The 25503-nt window shown below is 39.9% G+C and overlaps 1 protein-coding gene, 1 non-coding gene and 1 pseudogene across 7 annotated transcripts in view; 2 read left to right on the top strand and 1 right to left on the bottom strand.

Annotated features, from left to right (window-relative positions):
* DNAH8 (dynein axonemal heavy chain 8) overlaps nucleotides 1-25503 on the top strand; it is a 453252-nt gene that overhangs the window by 127366 nt on the left and 300383 nt on the right. For all 6 annotated transcript variants that reach the window (XM_077161688.1, XM_077161686.1, XM_077161689.1 and 3 more), the window contains 4 exons: nucleotides 1182-1369; nucleotides 9968-10048; nucleotides 10461-10577; nucleotides 12650-12769. In XM_077161688.1, coding sequence (XP_077017803.1) covers nucleotides 1182-1369; nucleotides 9968-10048; nucleotides 10461-10577; nucleotides 12650-12769 — 506 coding nt within the window. The remainder of the gene's footprint in view (nucleotides 1-1181; nucleotides 1370-9967; nucleotides 10049-10460; nucleotides 10578-12649; nucleotides 12770-25503) is intronic.
* LOC143684599 (nucleolar and coiled-body phosphoprotein 1 pseudogene) lies at nucleotides 5161-7326 on the bottom strand (annotated as a pseudogene).
* On the top strand, nucleotides 19809-19915 carry LOC143685270 (U6 spliceosomal RNA). Its single transcript, XR_013176518.1, has one exon. It is a non-coding gene; the product is annotated as a U6 spliceosomal RNA (small nuclear RNA).

Raw genomic sequence — 25503 nt, forward strand, 5'->3', positions numbered from 1 at the left:
ACTGAAGATCTAGTATGGGCTTCCTTTAGTTGGTTGCCCTGTGAAGTTTCTCTAATGGTGATTCACTAGGATTTATCAGTTCTGGAGTATACTTCCTGGCTTCCTGGGGTATTCATTCTGTCCTTTCAAGGATCTTAAGGAAGATAGTTTACTTTAAATGAACGTTCAAAACATTATTTTGGATCCTGTTTGGGAGGATAAATGGTTTCTAGCTCAACCTTAAAAAAGATTCCAAATGATTTGGATGAACTTTTTAGTTGAAATTCTCCTGAAACCTGCATCATTAACACCCAAGTTAAGACTTAATTTATTTGGTGAGTACAAGTCAACTAGCTTCAAGACGATTGTCAGACTATTTTATTGCCACAGTTGTATAAAGTAATGCAAGGTTTGGAAGATACTGTGATCATAATGTAATTCTCACGATAGTACTAGTGTTTTAATATAAGATGTGATTCAAACTAATATATACTATTCTAAAAGTGTTTTATTATGCTTCTAGAAGTAATTCATATTAGGATAACAAATAATCTAAAGCTACTTAACACGAGCCATGTATTTCAATATATAATAAAAATCATATCTGAAAATACCTATTTATATAAATGATTTCATGTGGATGTAGTGCAAAAAAATCTTCCTTTACATTCTAGGAGTTCACAACACAGTTGTGTTTAATAAATATTTATTACTGATATTGAGGCTAATTATCAGAAATTCAGGTTGGAGATCTCAATCATATAAGCCTCCTTGAATAAGCCAGTTTGAGTTGAGATAGGCGAAAGGTTTCAAAATCCATGAGGTGTGTCATATTTTGTAGTTCTGTACATCTGCCACTTTTCTCCCAGGGCTCAGTCACAATCCATAAAAATGAATTAACCTTGGATTACAGGTCTCGTTGATCTACTCAGAAAAGTATCACAGTCCATAGCACAAATGCTATTAGGTATCATTCAGTTTTTATCTCTCTGATTTTATGGCTCCGTAGACATTCTGTTTTCATTTATCTCACAGTTTTTGAGCACTGGTCCTGGGCCTTACCAGTCAGACAGCCAGAAATATTGTCCTTGTCCTTAAGAAGCTAGTAGTTCAGTGGACAAATAGGTATGTAAACAGAACTGAAAGAAGAAAAAAAAAATCCAAAATTATACCTGGTAATGTCAGCAATCATTTATTTGTAGCATTGCAAGCCACACTTCTTGTGCGACATCCAGAAACAGGGAAGTTGCTGGTTAATTTTGATCCCAAAATAATGGAAGTTGTTCGGGAAACTAAGTGCATGATAAAAATGAAGCTGGATGTACCAGAACAGGCAAAGAGATTGCTAAAATTGGAAAGTAAATTGAAAGCAGACAAACTGCATTTGCAGGTAAGAATGATTATATAGTCTAATAATTATTTTCTAAGTTTTTTTTTTTTTATAAAATTAAAACATACCTCTGTAGTTGTGCTGACAAAGCGTGATGAAAAATGTTTTATTGGTTGATTCTTGATAGTTAAAATACTGGTTTGCTAACAAAAGGAAAGCACAAAAATCAGATTTAGGCTTTTGAATGATGATAGTGATGAAATAGCAAGGTTTTAAAAATAATATTCTTAATATAATTTTTAGATTAAATATATTTTAATAATTATTAATAATTATTAAAATATATTTAATCCTAAGAGTGCTAATAAATTAGTTAAGTAGGATAACTTTAAAATGACATGAGTAGAAATGATTCTTCAATATTGTGGGGTGAAGTAGAGCATTATTTCTGTTGTTTGTAGTGGGACAACTAAAATGATAAAAATTTAAAAAGTGGCAGACAAAAAACTAACATTAAAAAGCAGGGCATTGCGATGGTGGCTCAGTGGCAGAATTCTCACCTGCCATGCCGGAGACATGGGTTCAATTTCCGGTGCATGCCTATGCAAAAAAAAAAAACAAACAAACATGGCAGGCAACTCGACAGGTAAACTCACTGCCCTCCCCCCACCCTACTTGGGACCTGACTCCCAGGGCTATAAATTACACTGGCAACATGGGACAGAACTCCTGGGATGAGCTGGGACCCAGCATCAAGGGATTGAGAAAGCCTTCTTGACCAAAAGGGGGAAGAGAGTAATGAGACAAAATAAAGTTTTTCAGTGGCTGAGAGAGTTCAGACAATCGAGAGGTTATCCTGGAAGTTATTCTTATGCATTATATAGATACCTTGTTTTAGTTTATGATGTATTGGAGTGGCTGGAGTGTAGAAAGTTGGGTAGCTTGAAATACTGGTGGTCATTGAGGGAGGGGTATGGGATGTATGGATGTATGAGTTTTTTCTTTTTCCTTTTTATTTCTTTTTCTGGAGTGATGCTGATGTTCTAAAAATAATCATGGTGATGAATACACAACTATGTGAGGAGATGGTGAGCTGTTGATTGTATACTATGGATGGACTGTGTATGTATGAAGATTTCTCAATTAAAAAAGTGGAAAAAAGAGAGAATCAGTAACAAGTGCTGGATGTGGAGAAATTGGAAAATTGTTGGAGGGAATGTAAAATGATGCAGCTGCTTTAGGAAACAGCCTAGTTTGGCAGTTGTTCAAAAGAGTTACCATATGACCCAGCAATTTCATTCCTACGTATACAAGCAAGAGAAATGAAAACATATGTTCATGCAAAACTTGTGCTGAAGGTTCAGAGCAGTATTATTCATAATAGCCCCAAAAGTGTCAACAACCCAAATATCCATCAGCTGATGAATGGGTAAATAAAATGTGGTAGATCCATACAATGGATACTATTTAGCCACAAAATGGAAAGTATACTGATACATACTACAACATTGATGAACCTTGGAAACATTATGCTAAGTGAAAGAAGCCAGCCAGTCACAAAAGCCACATATTGAATGATTTCATTAATATTAAATGTTCCTAATAGGCAAATCCTTAGAGGTAGAAAGTAGATTAGTGGTTTTGGGAGATTAGGGGAGAGGTAAAAATGGAAAACGACTGCTAATGAATATGGGTTTTTTGGTGGAGGGTGATGGAAATGTTTTAAAGTTAAATAGTGGTAATGGTTGAATAACAGTAAATATACTAAAAATCACCAAAGAGTATACTTTGAAATGTTAAATTTTATGTTATATGAATTATTTAAAAAAATGCTTACAGCTGAGGACTATTATAACCAGGCTTTCACTATTATAAGTAAACTGCAGTGAAGATCTTTGAAACTCTAGTTTGAGATCTAGAAACTTGATCTGTATTTCTAATTATTTCTTTAGAATATATGTCTAAAGTCAGAATTGTTGCAAGTTCTATTGTGATTACTGATTATTATGCACATCATGTACATGGATAAAATATTCAATATTGCCCAAAAAAAAAGTTTCCTACCCATCCACTTCTCTGGTTCCCTTCTCCAGAGCAATCAATCATTTTTGTAGATATATAGTGCACCCCAATATACCTTGATCTGTGTGTTGCTTTTTTCTTCATTTAATAATACATCTTAGATATATTCCATATCAGTGTAGAGAAAGCTGCCTTGTTCTTTTTTTTTTATAAGCCAGCCAGTTTATTATTTTATGCTAAAACATGTAACTTTTACCATGCAGACTGAAATACCTATGTCAGTATGAACAGTACAGTACATTTTCTTCCTGGAGGCAGTTACACAGAAAACCAGATTGTTACCAAGTTATTTAGAAGCATGGAATCCAAGAAAGGGGAGGCTGATCTTAAGATCCTACAAGACAATCATGAGAACTTGGGGCACACTTTCCCACCATAGGGACAGCCCTGCCTCTGGAAAGCTTGTTGACTCTTCCCTTCCCACTTTACTCTGATTGAGCATTCCCAATGGTCATTTCTCACAGCTTTATAATCAGCCAGTTTAGCCTAGGAATCATATCTCTGCTTACTGTTTTATGCCATCAATTCCAATGTTAGTAACATTTAAGGTTCTCAAGAGGGCACATCAATTGCTCCACATATCAACTATGAGACAAAATAATCCTGTTAGGATGCTCTCCTAACCCCACTACACTCCAAGTTTTACCAGATTATATTCTTAAAGGTTCCTATCACCTCCATTAGCTCATACATATAAATTAATTTGACCCAATGTAACCTAATTCCTACCAAAGTTTGAAGTTTTTAGTTTTTTCCCCCCACTTTCTTGATCAGTGATTCCCAACCATGTGAGAGTTAATGAAACCAATTTTGTGTCACCACTGCTACCAAGACAGAAATACCAAATGATATGTATTTTTCAGAATTAATTAACATTATTTTGTTCTCTGTCAAAAAGAAGATGCAGTCTTCAATGTTTTGACAGCTTCCCTGGGAATGAATGATCTTAAATTAGAACATTTAAGTACTTATTACTCAATACTAGTAAGGGTCAAGTTGCAGAAAAAAGCTTTTCAATAATAGAAAAGTTTATGCTTTCAAATTAAAAAAAAGAAAAAAAAAGCCATTTATTGCAAACATTATGTAATAATGATAAAATTATAGAAGAAATTTCTGACTGACCTAAGCATTCACACCACACCAAACTTTGCCTGTAACAAAACAGTGAATTTTATCCTAAAAAGTAGGTAGGTCCATGCTGCCTGAAAACTTCAGTCCCAGACCCAGTGAATAAAGTACAAAATACATAAGGCATGCTTAACAGACACACATATACATTAACCATTCTTTTAACTTTCCTTGAGAAGGGGTAAGAGGGAGGAAGTGGACCACATGTGAATTCTTCAAGCAAATTATAAAAATTCACACATGTGACCTTTATTATAATAATCTTGGATAATAGCTAAGATTTTATCTGTGGGAACCTGCCTCTGAAAATTATAACAAAAAACAACAGGAAATGATTTAATATAAAATATACAAATTTCTCAGTATGAGAACTTCCACAGAATAGGGAGAAGGAAATGACAACTAAAATAAATTTTCTTTAAAAATGACACTCCCTTTAGCTTGTCCTTGCTACAGAATACTCAAAAACAAATCTCTACAAAACTAGGATCACAGGAAAGGACCAGGGAGGATGTTAAGTTGTAAAGTCTTAGGATCTACTCTGAACTGCTGCCCTCACCCAGACCTCCCCTAAGACAAATGAAGGTTCTTAGGTCAACTGGGGAAAGTGAGTGGTCTCACATCATCGCCCCTGCTTCACCATGGATGGCCCCAGGTTACTCACTATCAAACTTAATGGAATTGACCTGGACGGAGATGGAACCTCCCCGGTAGCTGCCCCTTTTTCTTGGTCTTCTCATGTCGGAAGGATTTGCCTTTGGTGAACTTCAGAACCTGATTGGCTCGCTCCCCCCAGTCTCCAGCTGCACCTCGCTTGGCTTCAAAGGAATTGTCTGCCACTCGTTCATCCACCTCAATTTCTTCTTCCCTGACCCTTCGGAATGGGGATGATGCCCTTTTCTCTACTTTTTTCCTTTTTGGAAATGTGTTGGGGGTCTGGAGCTTCAGCTTTTTGTCTTGAGGAGTATCTGCCTCCTTGGCAGCTTCATTCTGTTTCCGTTTCTTTCCTGGCTTGGAAACTGCCACTGTCACCTTTTTTTCTTCCTCCTCCTTCTCCTCCTCATTGTTGTCCCTGACTGGTTTTCCATTATGGGCAGTCAGTACAGAAGTGCCATTGGCCTTGGGTGCTTGTGGCTTTGGGGTACCTTTGCCCTTTGGCTTCTCTTCCTTGTCCTCCACACTGGAGTCATCAGAGGAAGAACTGCTGTTGCTCTCAGCCTTTTTCTTTTTGGAAGCAGACTTGGAAGGGGCAACAGCTCCTGTTATCTTCTGCAGTTTCTTTTTAATTGGGAGCTTAGATGTCTTTTCTTTCTCCTCCTCTTCCTCACTGCTGGAGCTGTCTGAATCAGAGCTGCTGGCCTCACCACCCTGCGGGTTCTGTTTGGCAGGTAGAGATGCAACTGCTTTGGCTGTCACCTTAGACTTAGGTGTGGCCACAATCTTTGTAGTTTTCTCCTCCTTCTCTTCCTCACTAGAACTGCTCTCCTCCTCACTGGAACTGCTATCAGCCTTTCTGATGAGAGACTTCTGACCACTGCTGGCAGGTGGCTTGGGAGCTGCAGCTGATTTAGCTGCAGGCTGTTTGGTAGTGGCAATTGGTTTACTTGAGGGATTCTTGGTGGTGGTGACTGGCTTGGCAGGAGCTTCATCCTCAGAGCTCTCAGAGTCTGAGCTGTCTGCAGAGCTTTCTGCTACTTTCTTTGCTGGAGCTGGTTTAGTGGTTGCTTTAGAGATGAGTGCCTTAGCTGGGGGTTTCTTTTCTTCCTCAGAACTTGAATCAGACTCATCACTGCTCTCCTGACTGCTTTCCTCTGGCTGTTTCTTCTCTGTAGTTTTCTTGGGGGGCTGGGTCCCCAGGGTTTTCTTTAATCGGGGAGCAGTAGGTGGGGGGACTGAACTGTAAGGACCTGGTTTTTTCTTCATGGGCTTTTTCTGTTCCTCTTCTTCCTCACTGGAGGAGTCCTCACTGCTAGAACTCTTCTGTGCAGGGGCGGCAACGGCTTTCATTGGAGCCTTCACTGCGACTTGCTTTTTAGGTATAGTCTTCTTAGAAATGGCTGCTGCCTTCTCCTCTTCTGAGTCATCACTGCTGCTGCTACTGCTGCTGCCGCTGCTGCTGCTGCTGCTGCTGCTGCTGCTGCTGCTAGCTGCTTTGCCATTTGTTACTTTAGGTGCTGCCCGAGCTTGTTTGCCTGGTTTGGTTGGAGCTTTTGCTTGTGCTTTAGCTGCCACAGGTGCTGTCTTTGGCTTCTGATTCTTTGGTGCCTCGTCCTCTGAACTTGAGTCAGAATCAGACTCAGAACTCTCAGCCTTCTTGGGAGGAGCATTAACTGCCTTGGCTTGGGGCTTAACACTCTTCTGGACAGACTTTTTCTTTTTCTCCTCCTCCTCCTCATCACTGGATTCTTCACTGCTGCTACTTTCTGATGCTTTGGCCACAACCTTCCCAGGTTGCTGAGGCAGTGTGGTCCGCTTAGCAGACAGCAGCGTTTTTAGCTGGAGGCCCTTGGGTTTTTTCCTCCTCACTGCTATCCTCACTGCTGTCATTGGATGAAGTCTTCTTAGCCTTCTTAGTCACCGGTCCATTTACCTGTAACTTCCGCTTTGGGGCCTTAGCAGACTTGAGCCAGAAGCTATAGATATCCAAAAGGGAAGAGGCATTGGCATCCTGCTGTGTAATGCCTGTCGCCTTGGCGAACTTGTTTGCCACCTCCGAGAGCTGGTTATCACGCAGAAAGCCGAGAACGAGGGGATACAGATCGCTGGGAAGCACGCGGCGCAAGCCGATGTCCGCCATATTCCAGGATACACACCTGCCTTGTTCTTTTTAAAATAACTGTATAATATTCCAGTGTGTGGATGTATCATAATTTAATCAGTCCTCTATTGCTGGATTCACATGTCAATCTTTTGTTATTAATTCTGATGCTGGAGAGAATGAATATAATTTCAATTAAATATTTGGCTGCATCCCCAAAATATATATTCACAGCCTTCCTAGAGAAAGCAGAGGAGACTAGGGTTAACCTAGCTTGATGTTTTATCTGGCTTTTTAAATAAATTCTGATGTTATTTACTTTTGTTTCATTGTGAAAACTATGTTTCAGGATTTGAATGTATTTTGATTTAACTTCTTTCCTTCCACTTTAAAAAAATATATTTTTATTGACCCGTCTTCACACATATACATTCCATGCATGGTGTACAATCGTTGGCTCACAATCTCGTCACATAGTTGTGTATTCATAACCAGAATCATTTTTTAGAACATTTGCCTCACTCCAGAAAAAGAAATAAAAAGAAAAGAAAAAACGTATATATACGTACCATACCTCTTATCCTTCCCTCTCATTGACCACTAGTATTTCAGTCTACCCAATTTATTTTACCCCGTATCCCCCATGTTTTTTATTCATTTTTATCCATGTTTTTTTTTTACTCATCTGTCCTTACTCTGGATAAAAGGAGCATCAGACACAAGGTTTTCACAATCACACAGTCACATTGTAAAATGTATATAGTTATATAATCACTTCAAGAATCAAGGCTACTGGGACACAGGCTCAGCATTTTCATGTGCTTCTCTCTGGCTACTCCAATACACCATAAACTAAAGAGGGATATCTATATAATACATAAGAATACTCTCCAGGATAACCTCTCGACTCTGTTTGAAATCTTTCAGCCACTGAAACTTTATTTTGTCCATTTCTCTCTTCCCCTTTTGGTCAAGAAGGTTTTCTCAATCCTATGATACTGAGTCCTGTCTCATCCAAGGGGTCCTGTCTCATGTTTCCAGGGAGATTTACAAGTGGGGAGGGCAATGAGTTTACCTGCTGAGTTGGCTTAGAGAGACCACATCTGAGCAACAAAAGAGGCTCCCTAGGGGTGACTCTTAGGCATAATTATAAGTAGGCTTAGCTTCTCCTTTGCAGAAGTAAGCTTCGTAGGAGCGAACCCCAAGTTTGAGGGCTCAGCCTATTGAATTGGTTGTCCCCATTGCTTGCAAGAATATCAGGAATTCCTCAAATGGGGAAGTTGAATATTTCCTCCTTTCTTCCCAGTCCCTCAAGGAGGCTTTGCAATACTTAATTCTCTGCCCAAACTACTCACTGATTGCCTTTTTGATTATAGCCATCCTAGGGAGTATGAATGAAGTGATACTGAATGTGGTTATTGTTTGCATTTCCCTGCTGGCTAATGATATTGAGCATCTTTTCATGGCTTATTGGTCATTTATTTATCTGCTTTAGGGAATGTCAATTCAGATCCATTGTCCATTTTTTTAAATTGTGGTGTGTGTCTTCTGATTGTTTAGTTCCAAAAGTTCTTTACATATTCTTCTGTCAGATTTGTGATTTTCAAATATTTTCTCCCATTTTGTACATTGTGTTTGACATTCTTGATGGTGTCCTTTGAAGCACAAAAGTTTTTAGTTTTCTTGATGTCCAATTTATCTTTTTGTTATTTTTTGATTTGTGCTTTTAATGTCATATCTAAGAAACTACTGCCTAATCCAAAATCACAAAGATTTATGCCTATATTTTTGTCTAAGAGTTTAACAGTTTTAACTCTTATACCGAATTAGTTTTTAAGTGTTAATAAAAAACTCAGAGAATTACAGGAATTCTGGAAACCTTGGATTAGTCATCAGAAGACCTCGGGTTTTTGTGCAGTTGAGACTTTGGAGGATTGAGTGTCAAAATACTAATATCAATTGGGGCTAATACAACTTGCAGTGCATCTTATGATTTTGGTTACCATTGAATGATATTAGTGAAACTCAAAGTACTTTGCCAAAAGTCCAGAAAGATAAAGGACATTATATGGTCAACCACAAGCAACAGAAAAAAGGGAGAGGAACTAACAAATTTGAAACTATTTGGTGAACACTAAAACAATTTAATATTAATTTAGGGAAGAATTAATTTGAATCCGAATCTCCCACCACACAGTACAACCAACTACTGAACAGTATGAAATAATGGTTCATCTCTGAAGACTATTTAAAAGAAAATAGCAAAGCTTTATAGATTCTGATTGTGTGGGGAAGTTAAATTTATTTCAAGTCAAGAAAACAAGAGTGGCCTGAGTGATAAGATGACTGTTTTGATATATTAAAAGAGAAGAAAGAGAGGGAAAATGTATAAGAACGGTACCTCTAAAAGATAATTATTTACGCTATTTTAACATAAGCCTTAAGAGACAATTAAGAAATAAATATTTTAAATGAAAACCCAGAAAGCTCCATTCACTGTGTAAAGGGTATGCTTAAGCAGTTTACAGATGAAGGAAAAGTACAGTAAACCAGTATAAATTTAATTAAGCAACCCCTGTGTGGATAGGACAGCGGGAAAGAGATATAGTTAAACTTTCCTTGTATGAATCAAAATCTGACTGTTGCTTTAAGTGAATTAAAATAAAGTATACCATTTCAACTTTTGACAGGGTCTTCTGCAGTATTATGATGAACTATGTCAGGAGGTTCCTTCTGTTTTTGTTAACTTGATGACACCTAAAATGAAAAAGGTTGGTAATGCTGAAGGTTTATATTAATTTCCCTGTTATTTAAGATTAGATTCTGCATCTATAGATTATGGACTTTGGAACATCTATCCTTGCCTAGACTATCAGTCTTTGGAGTTCAGCTTTACAGCTCTATTTTCTTCAGAGTAATTTCTTGTCTAAGCTTTGTTGCCTTTGCAAAACAACTTAATCTAAATACTGAGTACTTTCTAAGAATTCATGATTACTTCATGGACAGCCAAAGATGATTGAAAGCAAACAAACAAAAAGTCATCTTTGTTACGTATAGTGCAGGAAAAAAATATGATTAAAGAAGTATAATGTATAATATTACCAGGTAATAAAAGAAAGTCTTTTCAAGAAATGCAGATATTCCTGTTAATAATTGAAGCTATTATATTTTTACTTTTACTAGGTGGAATCTGTGTTGAGACAGGGGCTCACAATATTAACATGGTCATCTTTAACACTGGAAAGCTTTTTCCAAGAAGTTGATTCAGTTTTGGATATGTTCAACCAACTTATAAAGAAGGTATGATGGACTAATTTTTAAAAAGTTGCATACATTAATACTTATGATATAAGCAACAGTTTGAAATCTATGAAAGTTCTTTAAAGGGTGTGACTTTTAACTAAAAGGAAATTCATTAAGGTAAAAAATAATGCTGTTTGTTTCTTCTGCTTTGGGGTCTTTTCATTTAGGGTTGCCTCTTTGTCACACTCAAAGGCTTTTTTTTTTTTTGATGTTGCTGTAGTTTGTTTTTTATTTTAACTAAAAAACGTGTTTTTTTTGTTAAATATAACATATATACAAAGAAAAGAAAGAAAAAAAGCAATGATTTTCAAAGTATACTTCAGCAGGTAGTTACAGAACAGATTTCAAAGTTTGTTAAGAGTTACCATTTCACTATTTCAGATTTTTTCCTTCTAGCTGCTCTAAAACACTGGAGGCTAGAAGAAATATATTTTTTCTTTTTTGTGAAAAATAACATATATACAAAAAAGCAGTAAATTTCAAAGCACATCACAACAATTAGTTGTAGAACAGATGTCAGAGTTTGGTATGGGTTACAATTCCACAATTTTAGGTTTTTATTTCTAGCTGCGCTAAGGTACTGGAGACTAAAAGAAATATCAGTATAATGATTCAGCACTCATTTGTTAAACCTGGCCTTCTCTGTATAACTCCACCATTGCCTTTTATCTTTCTCCCACTCTAGGGGTATTTGGGCTATGGCCATTCCAACTTTTTCATGTTGATTATTTCATATCAATAATATGGGATAGGTGAATGGAACTAGTTGATGTTTTGGAAAGGCTGGCCCATCTGCATTTCAGGACTTACCTGGTCCACGGACCCATCTGGAGGTTGTAGGTTTTTGGAAAGTTACTCTAGTGCATGAAATCTTTGTAGAATCTTATATATTTCTCAGGTATTCTTGAGGATTGGCAGGAATGGTTTTAGTTGGGATTTGGCAAGTTATGATAGGTAGCAATGTCTAACTGAAGCTTGCGTAAGAGTGACCTCCAGAGTAGCCTCTCAACTGTATTTGAACTCTCTCAGCTACTGATACCTTGTGTGTCACAATGCTTTTCCCCCTTTTGGCCAGAATGGTATTATTGATCCCACGGTGCCAGAGCCAGACTCAACCCTGGGAGTCATCTCCCACGCCGCCAGGGAGACTTTCACCCCTGTGTGTCATGTTCCACATACAGGGAAGAGCAATGATTTCACTTGCATAGTTGGACTTAGAGAGAGAGAGAGACCTCATCACTCAGAGGCTTTTTAAAAATGAGTCTTTTCTTGAAAATGCTAATGGATAGTCAGAATCTCTTGCTCATAGTTATGGTCCCTTCTTTTCTGAAACAACTATAGAAACTTGCCAGGCCCCTAACTATTTGCCAACTATTCTCCTTACTTTATAGCTATCAAAATTAGTCTTGGATTTATCAAATCATTGAATACATTATAAGAATCATGATACTGTCCCTGAATTACCTTGCCTTTAATATGTTAAACTGATGGTCCCATTCTACAATGCAGTTTAGAACATGGCATAATTTTATAGACAGTGAAAGATGGCAGGGAGACTTGATTAAATATGAGGTGACCATCTAACTAATGATGACATACTGGTTGTTGATGTGCTTGCTCCCTTGTACCTGCCTGTCTTTTTAGATGTTTTAGTCTGTTTGTGGTAGCAGCATGGTGTAGTAGACAAAACTCAGAGACGTTGGTGTCAGATAAACCTAGATATGATTCTTTGCCTTGTCCTAGCTCTGTGATCTTCCCCAAGTTATTTCTCTGAGCATTGGTGTCTTTACACATGTGAGATATTAATACCTTATGTGCTGGAATTAAGATAATAAGGGGTAATATACATGAGAAACCTGTGTGCCTGCCATATGTTGCTGCTCAATCTTTAGTTCCATGTCAAAATTTTCTCTGCATATGTACTCCTAAAATTTCCACAAAATTATGCTTGGTTCAGTATGCAAAGTTCCAGATCTGGCTTTCTAAAACTAATTTATATCTCAAAGGACTGAAAGTCTGCTCTAAATGAGAGAAGAGTTTTTCACTTTTTTTTTTTTTCTTTTTGGTAGGTCAGTGACTTGTGCGAAATGCATATTGATACAGTTCTAAAGGAGATGGCCAAAACGGTGTTAATTTCCCTGCCCGAAAGTGGTGCTACCAGAGTAGAAGATATGTTGAACCTCAATGAGGTATGCATTTATTATAATCATAGAAATATTGATTTAATAAACCTAAAATTTGAATTTGTAATCTAAAAGTAGAAATCCAAGTCAATAGTATTATGCTAGCCTACCCTTTTTGGACGTCCTCAGCTCCAAAGACTTGCATATCTCCAACAGCTTAGCTCATAGTCATGCCCTGGACTTTATCTTGCTGCTATTCTCAGCCCAGTGCTGGAGTTTCTGGGGTTCGTTCAGTGGTTCATCATTCTTCCCTTTCTGTACATGCTCCCAAGGCAATATCATCTGTTCGCATGGTTTTCACTACCTCATACTTTCTGTAGACGCCTAAAATCTGTGCTTCCAACCTGAACTTTCCTCCCGGTTTTTAGGCTACTATATCCAACTGCCACTTCACACTCAAGTACATTTAAAGCTGATGTCACTAGGAATTCAGGTGTCTTTAATTTTCTTTTTGATTTTGAATATCTCCTAATTTTGTATAATTATTGTTTTGATACTTTAAAATGTATTTTTTAATGTCATAGAAAAATAAAATAGGATTTAAACCTCTAAGTTTAAAAAACAAACAAAAAAACGAAACTGATCTTATCTTGTAACTGAATATTCCTCATTTTTCCTCCTCTTGTATTCTTTCTCAGTGAAGGCAACATCAGCTTTTCATGTCACCCAGACACCTGGGAATTGTCTTGACTGCTTTCCTCACCCCATTTATTAAATCTTATCAGTTTTAAGGCTTAGCCAGTTTTTGCCTGAATTGCCTTTTCTTTTCCATACCTACTACCACTTTCTTAGAGCTGGTCCTCAGTGCTCATTTTGAGTTTAAAAATTGATGTCGTGATCTAATTGGTCTCTCTGCCTCTAGATTTGGTCCCAGCATATCCACCATCTACAATGACACCAAATCTGATTGTGAAATTTCCCAATTTAAGTCTTTCAATGACATTGGCATCTAGTCCCTATAGGATAAGATCACATTGAAATTTTTTGAGTACATATTTACCCTCTATTGACTTGAAAGCACAATGACAAGGAACCCTGTCTAATTATTTTTGGGGCCCTGCATGTAAGATAGTATCTCTCAGAAGCACCCAATTTATGTCTTAAACTGAATTTTTTCCTTTGCTTTCCTCATATGTCTACTCTACCTACCCTGCTAGTTTGGCTCACGTTGCTGGTGTCCTTTTCAAGACAACAAAGTATGGCTCAGTTCCAGGGGTTCAGCCTGGCCCATGGGAAATGGGTGCCTTTACCCTGCTTTCTATGGCAGTTTAACCTCTTCTCCTGGAGGACACCTCTTCTTACATTTAGGGCTTAGGGTGTCTAGCTGTCTTCTTGCTTCAGAACTACTTAGGCATGGGTCAGGTACCAGCCCCTACATTCCCGAATTCTAGAGGACACAGATCAAGTTCTCTGAGTGGTTGTTATAACAACCGAATCTCTGCCAATGATCATACTTCCCTTCTATAACCTCATCGTGGGCAATAGGCTGAGGATTGCCTTCACTGCTATTTTTTTCAGCGTTTCTTAGAGTGGTATCTTTCTTCATAATGTATAAGATCTTTTTGTTCGTTTGTTTTAAATGCAATTTTATTGAGATACATTTACACACCATACAAACCATCTAAAGTATACAATCACTGGCTCACAGTATCATTACATAGTTGTGTATACACCCCCATGATTAATTTTAGAACATTTTCATTACTCCTGAAAAGAAATAAGAATAAAAAATAAAACCCAAATCCTCCCATACGCCTTATCCACCTCTCTATTATTAACTTCTAATAGTGTCAAACATTTGTTCTAGTTAATGAAATAACTATTTTATATTTGTACAGTTAATCACAGTCATCATCTACCACAAGATTCACTGTGTTATACATTCCCGTGTTTTAACCTCCAGCTTTCCTTCTGGTGTCATAACATGACTCTAAACTTCCCCTGTCAATATACGTACACATCATTCAACACTGCTAATTATTCTTACAATAATGTTCTACTGTCACCACACTCTGTCCATTTCCAAATAATTAAATCTGACCTAGTTAAAAATTCTGCACATAATTAAACAACTGCTCTTCATTTTCTAGCCTCATTGTATCCCCTGGTAACACATGTTCTAAATTTTACTTCTGTGAGCTTACATATTTTAGTTCATATTAGTGAGATCATCCGTGTGCTTTATTTTGGTTAATTTCTGTGATCATGTCTTCATGCTTACTACTCTTTTCCTCTGCTATGTCCAGTCTGCTGTTAATGCCATCCGGTGTATTTTTCATCTCAGATATTATAGTGTTCATTTCTATTATTTTATTTGGGTTTTTCATCTGCATCGTCTGGATTTGTTTCTCTTTATTTTCATTTTCATTATAGGTCCTATTTCCCTGCTCCTTTGTATGGTAATCTTTAAATGCCAGATGTTGTGACTTTTACCTAGTCGGTTTTTGTGTATTTTTATTTTCCTATAAATATTCTAAAGATTTTTTTTTCTGGGATATATTTAAGTTACTTGGGAACATTTTGACCCTCTCAGTTCCTGCCTTTACCATTTGCTACATACAGCCTAACAAATTTAGTCCAAAGCTACTCATCCCCTATTACTGTGACAAAACCTTCCTAAGTACCCAATGCCTCATTAATTATGAGTTTTCCAGTCTAGGTAATGGGAACAGATACTATTTCCAGTCCTGTTTGAGCCCTGGACACTGTTCCATATAGTCTCTTAGGACGGTTCTCTCTTAGGACAGTGCATTCTGGGGAATGCACTGATCAGTAATTGCTGAATATTCAAGGGATCCTTTGTAGATGTTTGGGGTTTTCTCCCTAGAAAGCTCTTTCTGGTACTGTCTTAGATACTCTAGCTGCCTTGGTCCCCCAGCTTGGCATCTCAGTTACAGTGACCTACAGGTCTAGCTGGGCCCCCTACAACAGAAGACACTCAGACCAGCTATGCAGAGCCCCATACGCACACATACACGAGCCATTTCATGCTGCGGGCTATGGAAAGAGCATGAATCTCAGGGTATGCACAAACACCAAGCAGACTTCCCAAAAGATGGTGGCCTCAGTGACCTCTCTACTCATGCCCACTTGTCAGACTCCCGTGGAAGCAATAGCACACCTGCTGCCCAAGTGAACATATGGTTTCTAGGTATAGAAGGGGTTTGTAGCCTAAGCCCAGCCAGGCCCAGTTGTTAACTAAATCCTCCCACAGCTGTGATGCTTGCAGACTGAGACAGGATGCTGTGCAGCTGTGTTGAAAAGGATTGTTTGCACACTCAGTGCACACTTGTGCCTTATGCATCTACTGTGTGTAGTGCTAGGGTCAGAAGCCACAGACCGGGCCCCAACCCCAGGGAGCTCACAGACTATGGGTAGGCAACCTCAAAGAGATGCACAAATGCGTGCTTAACCACAGGCAGATGGGCATGGGAAGGCAGATGAATCGGTTCTGGGAGAGTCCTTTACAGAGTGACATTGTCCCAAGTCTGGGAGTGGGAGAGGGTTTGGCCAGGCAAAGGGGCAGTGCAGCCATCAATTGCTGTTTCTGGCAGTTTCCATGACTTCACCTCAGAACAGTGGATATGGAGGCATGATATACATGGTGACCTGAGCTCATCTCCAAGGGGCCTCTGTCTCACCTAGGAGATGAGACTCCAGGATGTTGGATCCACTGTCTGGGATTTTTCAATGTGGCTCTATTGAGGTGCAGAGGGAGAATTAGTGACTGGGGAACTGGTAGAGCAATTCTTGGCAGAGGGTGCAGGACGGTACAGAACAGGGGCTTGGCCAAGCTCCCTCCCTGCGTGGGCCTTAGTCTCCTGACGGTTGGCTCCTACATCCTCCCAGACCCCTAGGGCAGTCTATTGTCCACCCCTCTTTCGCTCCGGGCTTCCTCCTGGCGACAGGATGCGGGGTACTGTGGAGACCTCCCTCAAGACCCGGGGCCTCTTTTCATTCTGGCTCTAACCATCAGTGAGCACACCTGTGTGTTCATCTTCCTGTTTTGGGGTGATTGTTCCTCAGAGCTTGTTCACAGGAGGGTGGCTGCCAGGCCAAAGTGTACCACCGCCAGCATTTTGATATGGCTTCATTTTACATTTCATTCTACTTCTCCTGCCCTCACTGACACTGGGGTTTGTCCCTCTGCTGTGCTGCTGCCATTCTGCCTGGTGAAAAGTGAAATCCCAGCCCCGTAAGGTGATTGACTCTGAGGTGAGGCCAAGTGGCTTCTCCCACCCTCAAGGGCTGTCTCCATTTCTCTTTTGGTGCTTCACCTGGTGTGTCCTTTCTGTATGGGGCTGTGGAGTGAAGAGCGTGGGGTGGGGTTAGGCTCTTCCACCAGGAATTCACTCCCCGCCAGTACCTGGAGCCCCTTCTTGGGGCGTGGTGGATGTGGACCAGGAGCACATCCCCAGCTGACATCACGGGAGGTGGGAACTGCCTGTGGGCTTGGGGGGTTGCGAGAGGTGTGCTCCCACACCCCCGGCCGGAGCAGGCCAGGGTGCGCCTCCACCCGCCAAAGAAAAAAGGGTGCGTGCCCAAAGCCTTGAGGACCACGGCCGGCTGGGGCCGGCCGCGGGGAAACATCCGCTCCGAGGAAGTGAGGTGGGTCCCGGTGACTGCTGTGGGGCTCTCGCAGCTCTGAAGGCCAGCGGCGCCAGGCGGACGTTGGCAAGTGAAGCCCAAGCTCCCTCCTCGGCCGATCAAGCGGCCAGGCCAGGGTCTCCAGCCTCGGTGCAGCTGCATACGCGGCCCCGTCGCTCCCTCTGCTAGGGGGCAGCCCCTTCCCCAGGCTGATACCCGGACACGGCCCCAGGTCCCCAGGACAGGCGAGTGGGCAGTCGGGTTGTAGTGCCGGGTCTCACGGAAGCACGTCGCGGGTGGGACCGCTGGCAGTGACCATAATGTATGTAAGATCTTAAAGTTACTTGTTCTCAGCTTTGGGACCTTGCCTGCAACTGAGATAACACTTAATGACCCATTTTAACGTCCTGTTTTTGTACATGCAATTGAAAAATGATTAACTTTTCCTGGTCATTTTTTTCCTTATCATTAGTAAGCTTTTCATCCGGAGCTTTTTTTGTTTGTTTGATATTAATAATTTCAGTGTCTGAAGAAATTCTCATTCTGCTCTTTGCTGTGAATTACTGCTCAGATTGGCTTGTTTTGTCATATTCTTTATGTTTTTGGATTGTGAGCTAATGTACACTGAGGGGCTAATTGTGGGAATCCTGGGAGGTCTTATTTGTGCGTGTATCTCCTTTTATTTGCTCCTACGAGGTGCCTAGGAGTTTTACCATTTCAGGACAGCTTAATGTTGAATTCTCAGGGTATGAGATTTCCAGGACTATACAGGCAGTTTAAAATCAAGTTCCAAACCTGTGTGAGAGCAAGATAATGATTGTAAATTCCCAAAGGAGATTTTATTTTCCCGGCCTACAAAAGCCTCGATCAAGATAGTCAACTCTCCTTTCTAGTCCAAACTTTCCCAGGAGGTGTAGCCATTGATTTACTTGATATTATGTGGAGGATAGGGGTGGAGTAGGTTTCAGTTTGGGGAATCCAGAGTCATCTTTTTTTTTTTTGGTTATAGAAAAAAAAAGTCCCCGTAGCAGCTGTAGTTTCAGCTTGCTTTTCATTTTCATTTGTTTTTCCTTTTTTATTGAGTTTCAACTTGTATAAACTAAGTGCATAAATCTTAAGTGCACAGCTCAATGAGCTTTTACATATGTACGGACTCTCATAATCATTTCCCAGATTAAGATATAGAATGTTTCCTTCACCACAGATGGTTCCTTTGTGCAGCATTTCAGGTACTAATGTTATCCCAGAAATAAATAACCACACGTTTGACTTCTGTCCCCGTACCTAGTTTTGTCTGTTTTTGGTCTTAAAAGAAATGGCATTATGAAGCATATACTACTTAATGTCTGGTCTTTCGCTCAATGCTGTGTCTGTGAGATTCATGCATGTGGTTGTGTGAAGCAGTACTTCTTTTATTTTCACTGCTATATAGTATTCTGTTGAATGAATTTATTACAATTTATTTATCTATTTTTGTTGATGGAGATTTGGGTAGAATAACTTTTGATTATACATGAGCATTCTTATACATGTCTTTTCATGGACATAAGATTTCATTTTGGTGACTGGATACCCCAAAATGAAATTGCTGGGTCATAGGTTTTGAATATATTTAGCTTTAGTAGAAACTGTCTTTTTAGAGTTGTGTTTGAATTAGGAACCAGACAAGGTTCACGCATTGCCCTAGATTCATATACCTGTTTAGTCTTTTTTAATTGTCCCCCTTCTTTTCATGCTATTTGTTGAAGAACCTGAAACATTTTCCATGTTCTGTATGTTGCTGATAATATCCTAGTTGTGGCATTTAATATATTAGCAATCATTGGTTTTATCAACCATTGACAATTGTTGCCTAGAGCTATTAATTTGTTGGAGAATAAGAAAGTGTTGATTTTCTAATTTTAGCATTTATGGCAAAATATTTCTATAAAGAAGAACTTTCCTTCATTTACCAGTTAGTTGCCCGTGTTCTAGTTTGCAAGCTGCTGGAATGCTATATGCCAGAAACAGAACAGCTTTTAAAAAGGGGAATTTATTAAGTTGCAAGTTTACAGTTCCAATTTGAAAAATGTCCAAATTAAGGTAAGGCTATGAAAATGTCCAAATTAAGGCACTAGTAAGAGGTTTCCTTCACTCAAGAAAGGCTGATGAAGTTTAGGATTTCTCACTCAGCTGGAAGGGCACATGGCGAAGTCCGCTAGCTTTCTCTCCTGCCTTCTTGTTTCATGAAGTCTCCCTATCCCCTACTGGGGGGCATTTTCCATTTTAATCTCCAAAGGTCGCTGGCTGCTTGGGCTCTAAAGCTTTTTCCAAAATGGTTCCCTCTTAAAGGACTCCAGTAAGCAACCCTACCTTGAATGGGTGGAGACTTCTCTGTGGAAACCATCTAATCAAAAGTTACCACCCACAACATGGGTGGGTCATATCTCCATGGAAACAATCAAAAAGCTCCCACCCAGTGCTCGCTTCGGCAGCACATATACTGGAATTGGAACGATACAGAGAAGATTAGCATGGCCCCTGCGCAAGGATGACAAGTAAATTCGTGAAGCATTCCATATTTAAAAAAAAAAAAAAAAAAAAAGCTCCCACCCAGCAATAATGAATGAGGTGAATGAGGATTAAATAACTTGGCTTCTCTAGAGTACACAACAGATTTAAACTAGCATTTATACAGAAAAGTCGGGTTGATGCTTCAGCTTCTCTTTATATACCAGTTTTTAGAATAATGAGTTAGTTCACTAAGACCTTCCATAGTAACCATTGAGTTAAAAAAAAAGTTAGAATCATTTTGAATTTATGTATTTTATGTATCTTATGTAATGTATAAAATGTGAATTGTCATATATTTGAAGGATTTCAGTTGTTATTCTTTTGTGAAATTTATCATTTTTGTCCAGTGGAATCCTTTAGGCTGGCTTACATGTTTTTTATGTGACCCAGTAGTCTTTGGGAACTTTTTTGCTTTCTGAAACTGTACAATATCTTGGGTTCATCTTATATGTTTCCTACCCCAGATCCGAAATCAGCCATTTCTGCAGAAAACCATGATTCCTTTCTGTGGAAAATGGCATTTGGTGATCACAATCTGGGTCTAGGAAAAGCACTCCTTTTAACTTTTAGTTCTTTAATCTTACAGTATTTCTGTATCTGTAAATAATATATTTGAGGTGCTGTTTCTTTAATTGGCAAATTTGCACATTACCTATTCTTCCTGTTTAATAAAGAGTATTTAGCTCTTTGACCCTTTCCTTCACTTTTCTCCTTTATCTTGTAAATATAGTTATATTATTTTCAGTTGAACAGTAACTGTAAATAGCGTTCACATTGTTTATGCTCATGTAAATATTAGCCAATGCAGAGACATATAGTTACATGTAATCTACCTTTTTCTTACACAAATTTTTATTTTCTGTAAAATAATAAAAAAATTATTTTCTAATTGCCTCTTTTCTTCTCACATTTTCTTTCAAATACGCTGCTCTATGAGAGAAATCTATTTCCCTCCCCCCCAAGAGACCTCCTTTCAGAGCCCCCCTGAATCCCCATTTCAACCTGGATTGATTACTCTCTCTCTCTGCTCTGAAACTGTTAACCTGAGGTTCCCCCTGTCTGCTCTGTTTCCTGGATTCATGTTATTTTAGGGGAGAGAGTTCTTCAAATACTGTATTGGTTTTCTCTCAGCAGTGAAATTTGCCAAAGATCTTTTATTTCCTGCCTGGGGATAATTTTCCTGGCTGTCATTTTCTTCTCCCTCATCCTAGAATCTGACATGCAGACTTCATACCAAGTTTTACCTAGGAATAGGGAAATTTCCACATGGGTTTCCTTCCTTTTGTCCCAGTTACAATGAAAACTACCTTTCATGGTATGTGTTTTTAATTGTCCTGACATTATCAACTGCTCATCAGGGGAAGCTCACACTACCAGAGAAAATCTAATTTGAACACATGAACAAAAACTTTTATGTGCCTAGAAAGAGAAACAGATCACATAAAGGAGAAAAATTGGGATAGAGTAAGCATGAGTGAATGTGAATGTAGTGGTTGCATTGAAGACACAACAGAAGAAGCTGCTATTATTAAATAGTGGTAAGTCTCAATACTGTAAGTCAGGTTGTAGGAGGTGAAATTTCAAAGAGTTGTACTTACAATCAAATACATTGGAGGATTCTAAGATTTGGTAACACTGGTGCTACCTACCCACAAACCTTCTGCTGGGGATTGAATCATGTTTCCCAGGAAAGGCATGCTCAAGTTTCACCCCCTGGCTCTCTAAGCGTGAACCTATTTGTAAAGTTAAGGTGTGTCCAAATTGACTGAAGATAGGCTTTAATTCCAATAAGCAAAGGAAATTGAACATGGAAAGGAAAAGCCATAAGGAGCAGACAGAAGCAATGAACTGTGGAAAAGACAGGAAGAGACACTGCCATGTGCATTGCCATGTGATGGAAAAGCTAAGGAAACCGAAATTATTGGCCATCCAGAAGATACAGACCTTAGGCAGAAGCAAAACTTCTGGCCATTGAAATTGTGAGCCAGTAAATTCCTGTTGTTAAGCCAACCTGTTGTATTGTATTTATTTTAGCAGCTGGGAAACTATATGCCTGTCTTCAGGTGGGCCATTATGGTGAACGCAGAATAAGATGTTAACTTGGGCCATCCAGTGGTTTCAGATCATATTTGGGACCAGAGCTGTTTGTAGCTAGGGCAGTGTTTCTTGACTTGGAGCATCTAAGGTTGATTTTTGGACAGATTATGTTAATTATTAAAAACTATCATCTCTCAGCTCCAAATGGATCTTTCTGGTCTGTGATACTGGGTTGCAACTCTGAAAATTGCATTTATCCTTTTCCAGACTGACTCCCTTTTGGACTTTGCCAATAAGAGTGGTAGAAGCAGTATGGAGGAGAGCGAAGGGACATGCTTCTTTCTATTTTTGCCTCCTGTTCTTGACACCATTACACCAGCAGCAGCTCTTCACCCTGGTAGAGGCAGAAAATCCCAGTTCCTTGCTTTTTGCAGCTTTCCCAGAACCAGAAGTACCAGCATCATGAGGTGCAGCACTTTCTATCTTTGTGTGACTTTCACGTCCTACCACCTGTCTAGATTAAATCCTCTAATTCTCTCTGCTAAAATAGCTGGTATGGTTTCTGTTTTCCTGCTTGGACCCTGATTGATGCATATTTGTATCTCAAATGAAATGTAAATGAAATAGAATATCAGGGAAATATTATAATCTAAGCTATGATAGGAAAACACTAGTAAATACATTGAAGGATATTAAAATTTCTTTCAGCAAAATCAATCTGGCGCCATGGCAACAGGGAGTAAATTATTGGTAGCCAGGGACTGGGGGAAGGGGGAATTGAGGAGTGACTGCTAATGGATACAGGGATATTTTGGGGGGTGATGAAAATGTTCTGGATTTAGATAGTAGTAATATTTCACAACCCTGCGAATATACTAAAAACCACTGAATTGTACATTTTATGAGGGTGATTTTTGTGGTTGAGATTGAATTATATCTCAATCTAAAAAAAAAATCAACCTGACTGTTTTCCTATCTGTCCCATGCATGCCCCTCAATCTTCAATATTTTACAGTCTGTTCTTCACTAAGTTGTAAGAATGGTCTTTGTCTTTAGAGACTCATTTAGTCTTTTCAAGAAAGGATGGGTCCTTGCCTAGACAGGGGCTTTTCTTTGTGTGACCTCAACTGGTGGTGACACTGTGTAGAGAGGCAGTTCTACAGTTTGGGTTGTCAGTTGACACGGGATATTTCTTTTCAGTGGAATGTGTGTGTCTAACTTTCTTACCCCTGATATTTTTGGTAGTGAGTTGTCATAATTATCTGGGATGATTCAATTCAGCAAGGATCAAATGAAGTTTATTTGCATGTACTTTTAATCAGGATTCAAGCACTAGAGTGGAATTCGGACACTTTGTATGGGACAGTATTGGTGAAAATCCAAGCCAGGTGAGATACCTTGGGAGTAGCAATAGTGGGAAATCATCACCATTACTAAGGCTGTAGAGACAAGAGAAAGAACTCGTATTTCAGAGCCCCATAAAAGTTGCAGCCATGTGAAAATATTCATTCTGGAAGAGTAGAATTTGTGAAGGGACACAGCCTCCAAAAGAAATGCAGCCTCCAAGCAAGGAAGAAATGGAAAAGAAATACTCCTACCTTTTTCTCCTTAAGCTCTCCTACTTTCTGTTGGTGCCTCCCATGGAGTCAAACCCAACAGGAAGCCACAAAATAAGGGAGCCCTAGGAGTCATCTTCCCATGGCACACAGCAGGGCAGAGAAGATACAGAATGGGTCAACAGGGGGGCAAATGGAGAATAAACAGTGCCTAAAGTGTCTTACAGGATGGCATTGACAATATGGCAGGGATTATTTATATTTTTCTAAATCAGTCATTTATTAATTTTCATAATCAGAGCTTTTGGTATGTTATCTGCTTCTGCATCCATCTTTCCTTCCTTCTGGTTCCATTCATAAAGTTTTCACCTCTTTTCAGAATCTAAGTCCTCCAGATGAGCTCTAGATCCCATGCTTTTTTGCCTTCTCAGCAACTTTGCTCTACTAGTCTTCCTCTTTCTCTCTCTCCTGTATCTTCCACTTGTACTCTCAACTGGATCCTGATGACTAGCAGTTTAACATAAACTTATCTTGTCCTTACCAACTGTATTAGTTTATTAATGCCACTGGAATGTGATGTATCAGAAATGGACAGTTTTAAAAATGGGAATTTAATAAGTTACAACTTTACAGTTCTAAGGAAGTAAAAGTTTCCAAATTAAAGCACCAACCAGAGGTTACCTTCACTCAAGATCGGCTGATAAGCCTGGGACAGTTCTGTCAGCTGGGAAATCACGTAGCTGCTGGCATCTGCTGCTTTCTTGCTCCTGAGCTCTGTTGCTTTCAGCTTCTGTTCCTGTGGAGGGTTCCTCACTTTGCTTTTCCGGGGCTGGCTTTCATCCTTTGACTTCCCTTGGCTTGCTCCAGGTTCTGGCTTGCTTAACATCTCATGGTGACATCTGCTAGGCCCCAAGCATCTCCACATATCCACGTCTCTCTATTCTCCAAGTGTCGACATCTTTGTCAGCTCTGCTCTGAAGTTTCTATCAGCTCTGCTATTTTTGTCAGCTCTGAGGCTTCTATGTTTCTGGCTCTTTCCAAAATATTTCCTCTTTTAAAAGATTCCAGTAAACTAATCAGGGGGCTTTTCTTTGTGTGGCCTCATCTAATGATGACGCTGTATAGAGGTGACACTGGAATGGGTGGAGTCACATCTCCATCTAATCAAAAGGTCATACCCACAACTGGGTGTGTCATCTTTGTGGAGACAATTGTTTCTAACCTGCAGTACTGAATCAGGATTAAAAGAAGTGGCTGTAAACATGAGGAAGATGGCGGCTTAGTAAGACGCGCGGATCTTAGTTTCTTCTCCAGGACACCTACTAGGGGAGTAGAAACGATACAGAAAGCGCCCAAAGCCACAACAGAGATAAAAAAAGACAGCGTACCCCATCCTGGAACGGCTGGCTGGCTGAGAGAAGCAGCTCGGGTGAGATCGCTGAGGCGCGCGGGCCTTACCGGGCAGGGTGGCAAGCGGCCGGAGTTACTCCCTTCCCCCTTCCCGGGCCGGCTGGGAGAATTGGAGAGGTGGTCCCCTGAAACCAAGGCGACTGGCGCCCACACCACGCGCAGCCCCCGGACCAACTGAGAGAATTGGATCGGAAACCCCCAGGCCGCGGAGAACGGTGACCCCGTGACTCCCGGGGAACGTGCACTCTCTCGGGCGGGCCGCTGCCGCTGGCGCCCTCCCGCCACGCGTGTTGCCCAGGGCCGACTAGGAAATTCGGACGGGCTCTTTCCCTGGCTGCGGCGACCAGCAACCCTCCCTGCGTTCGGACCCCGGGCCGGCTCAAGCCGCTTCGGCTAGCGAACCCCCAGGACGGCGAGAGTTTTCCAAAGTTTAAGGTCCCACAGCACCTTTTACTGGTGGGACCCGCAGACAAACGTGTGCCACGAGCGCCACCTACTGGGCAGGATAAGAAAAACAGAACCCAGAGATTTCACAGAAAAATATTACAACCTTGCTGGGTCCAACACCAAGAGAAATCTGAATAAATGCCCAGACGC

Source organism: Tamandua tetradactyla, chromosome 5, assembly GCF_023851605.1.
Source record: "Tamandua tetradactyla isolate mTamTet1 chromosome 5, mTamTet1.pri, whole genome shotgun sequence".
In the NCBI taxonomy this organism is placed as follows: Eukaryota; Metazoa; Chordata; class Mammalia; order Pilosa; family Myrmecophagidae; genus Tamandua; species Tamandua tetradactyla.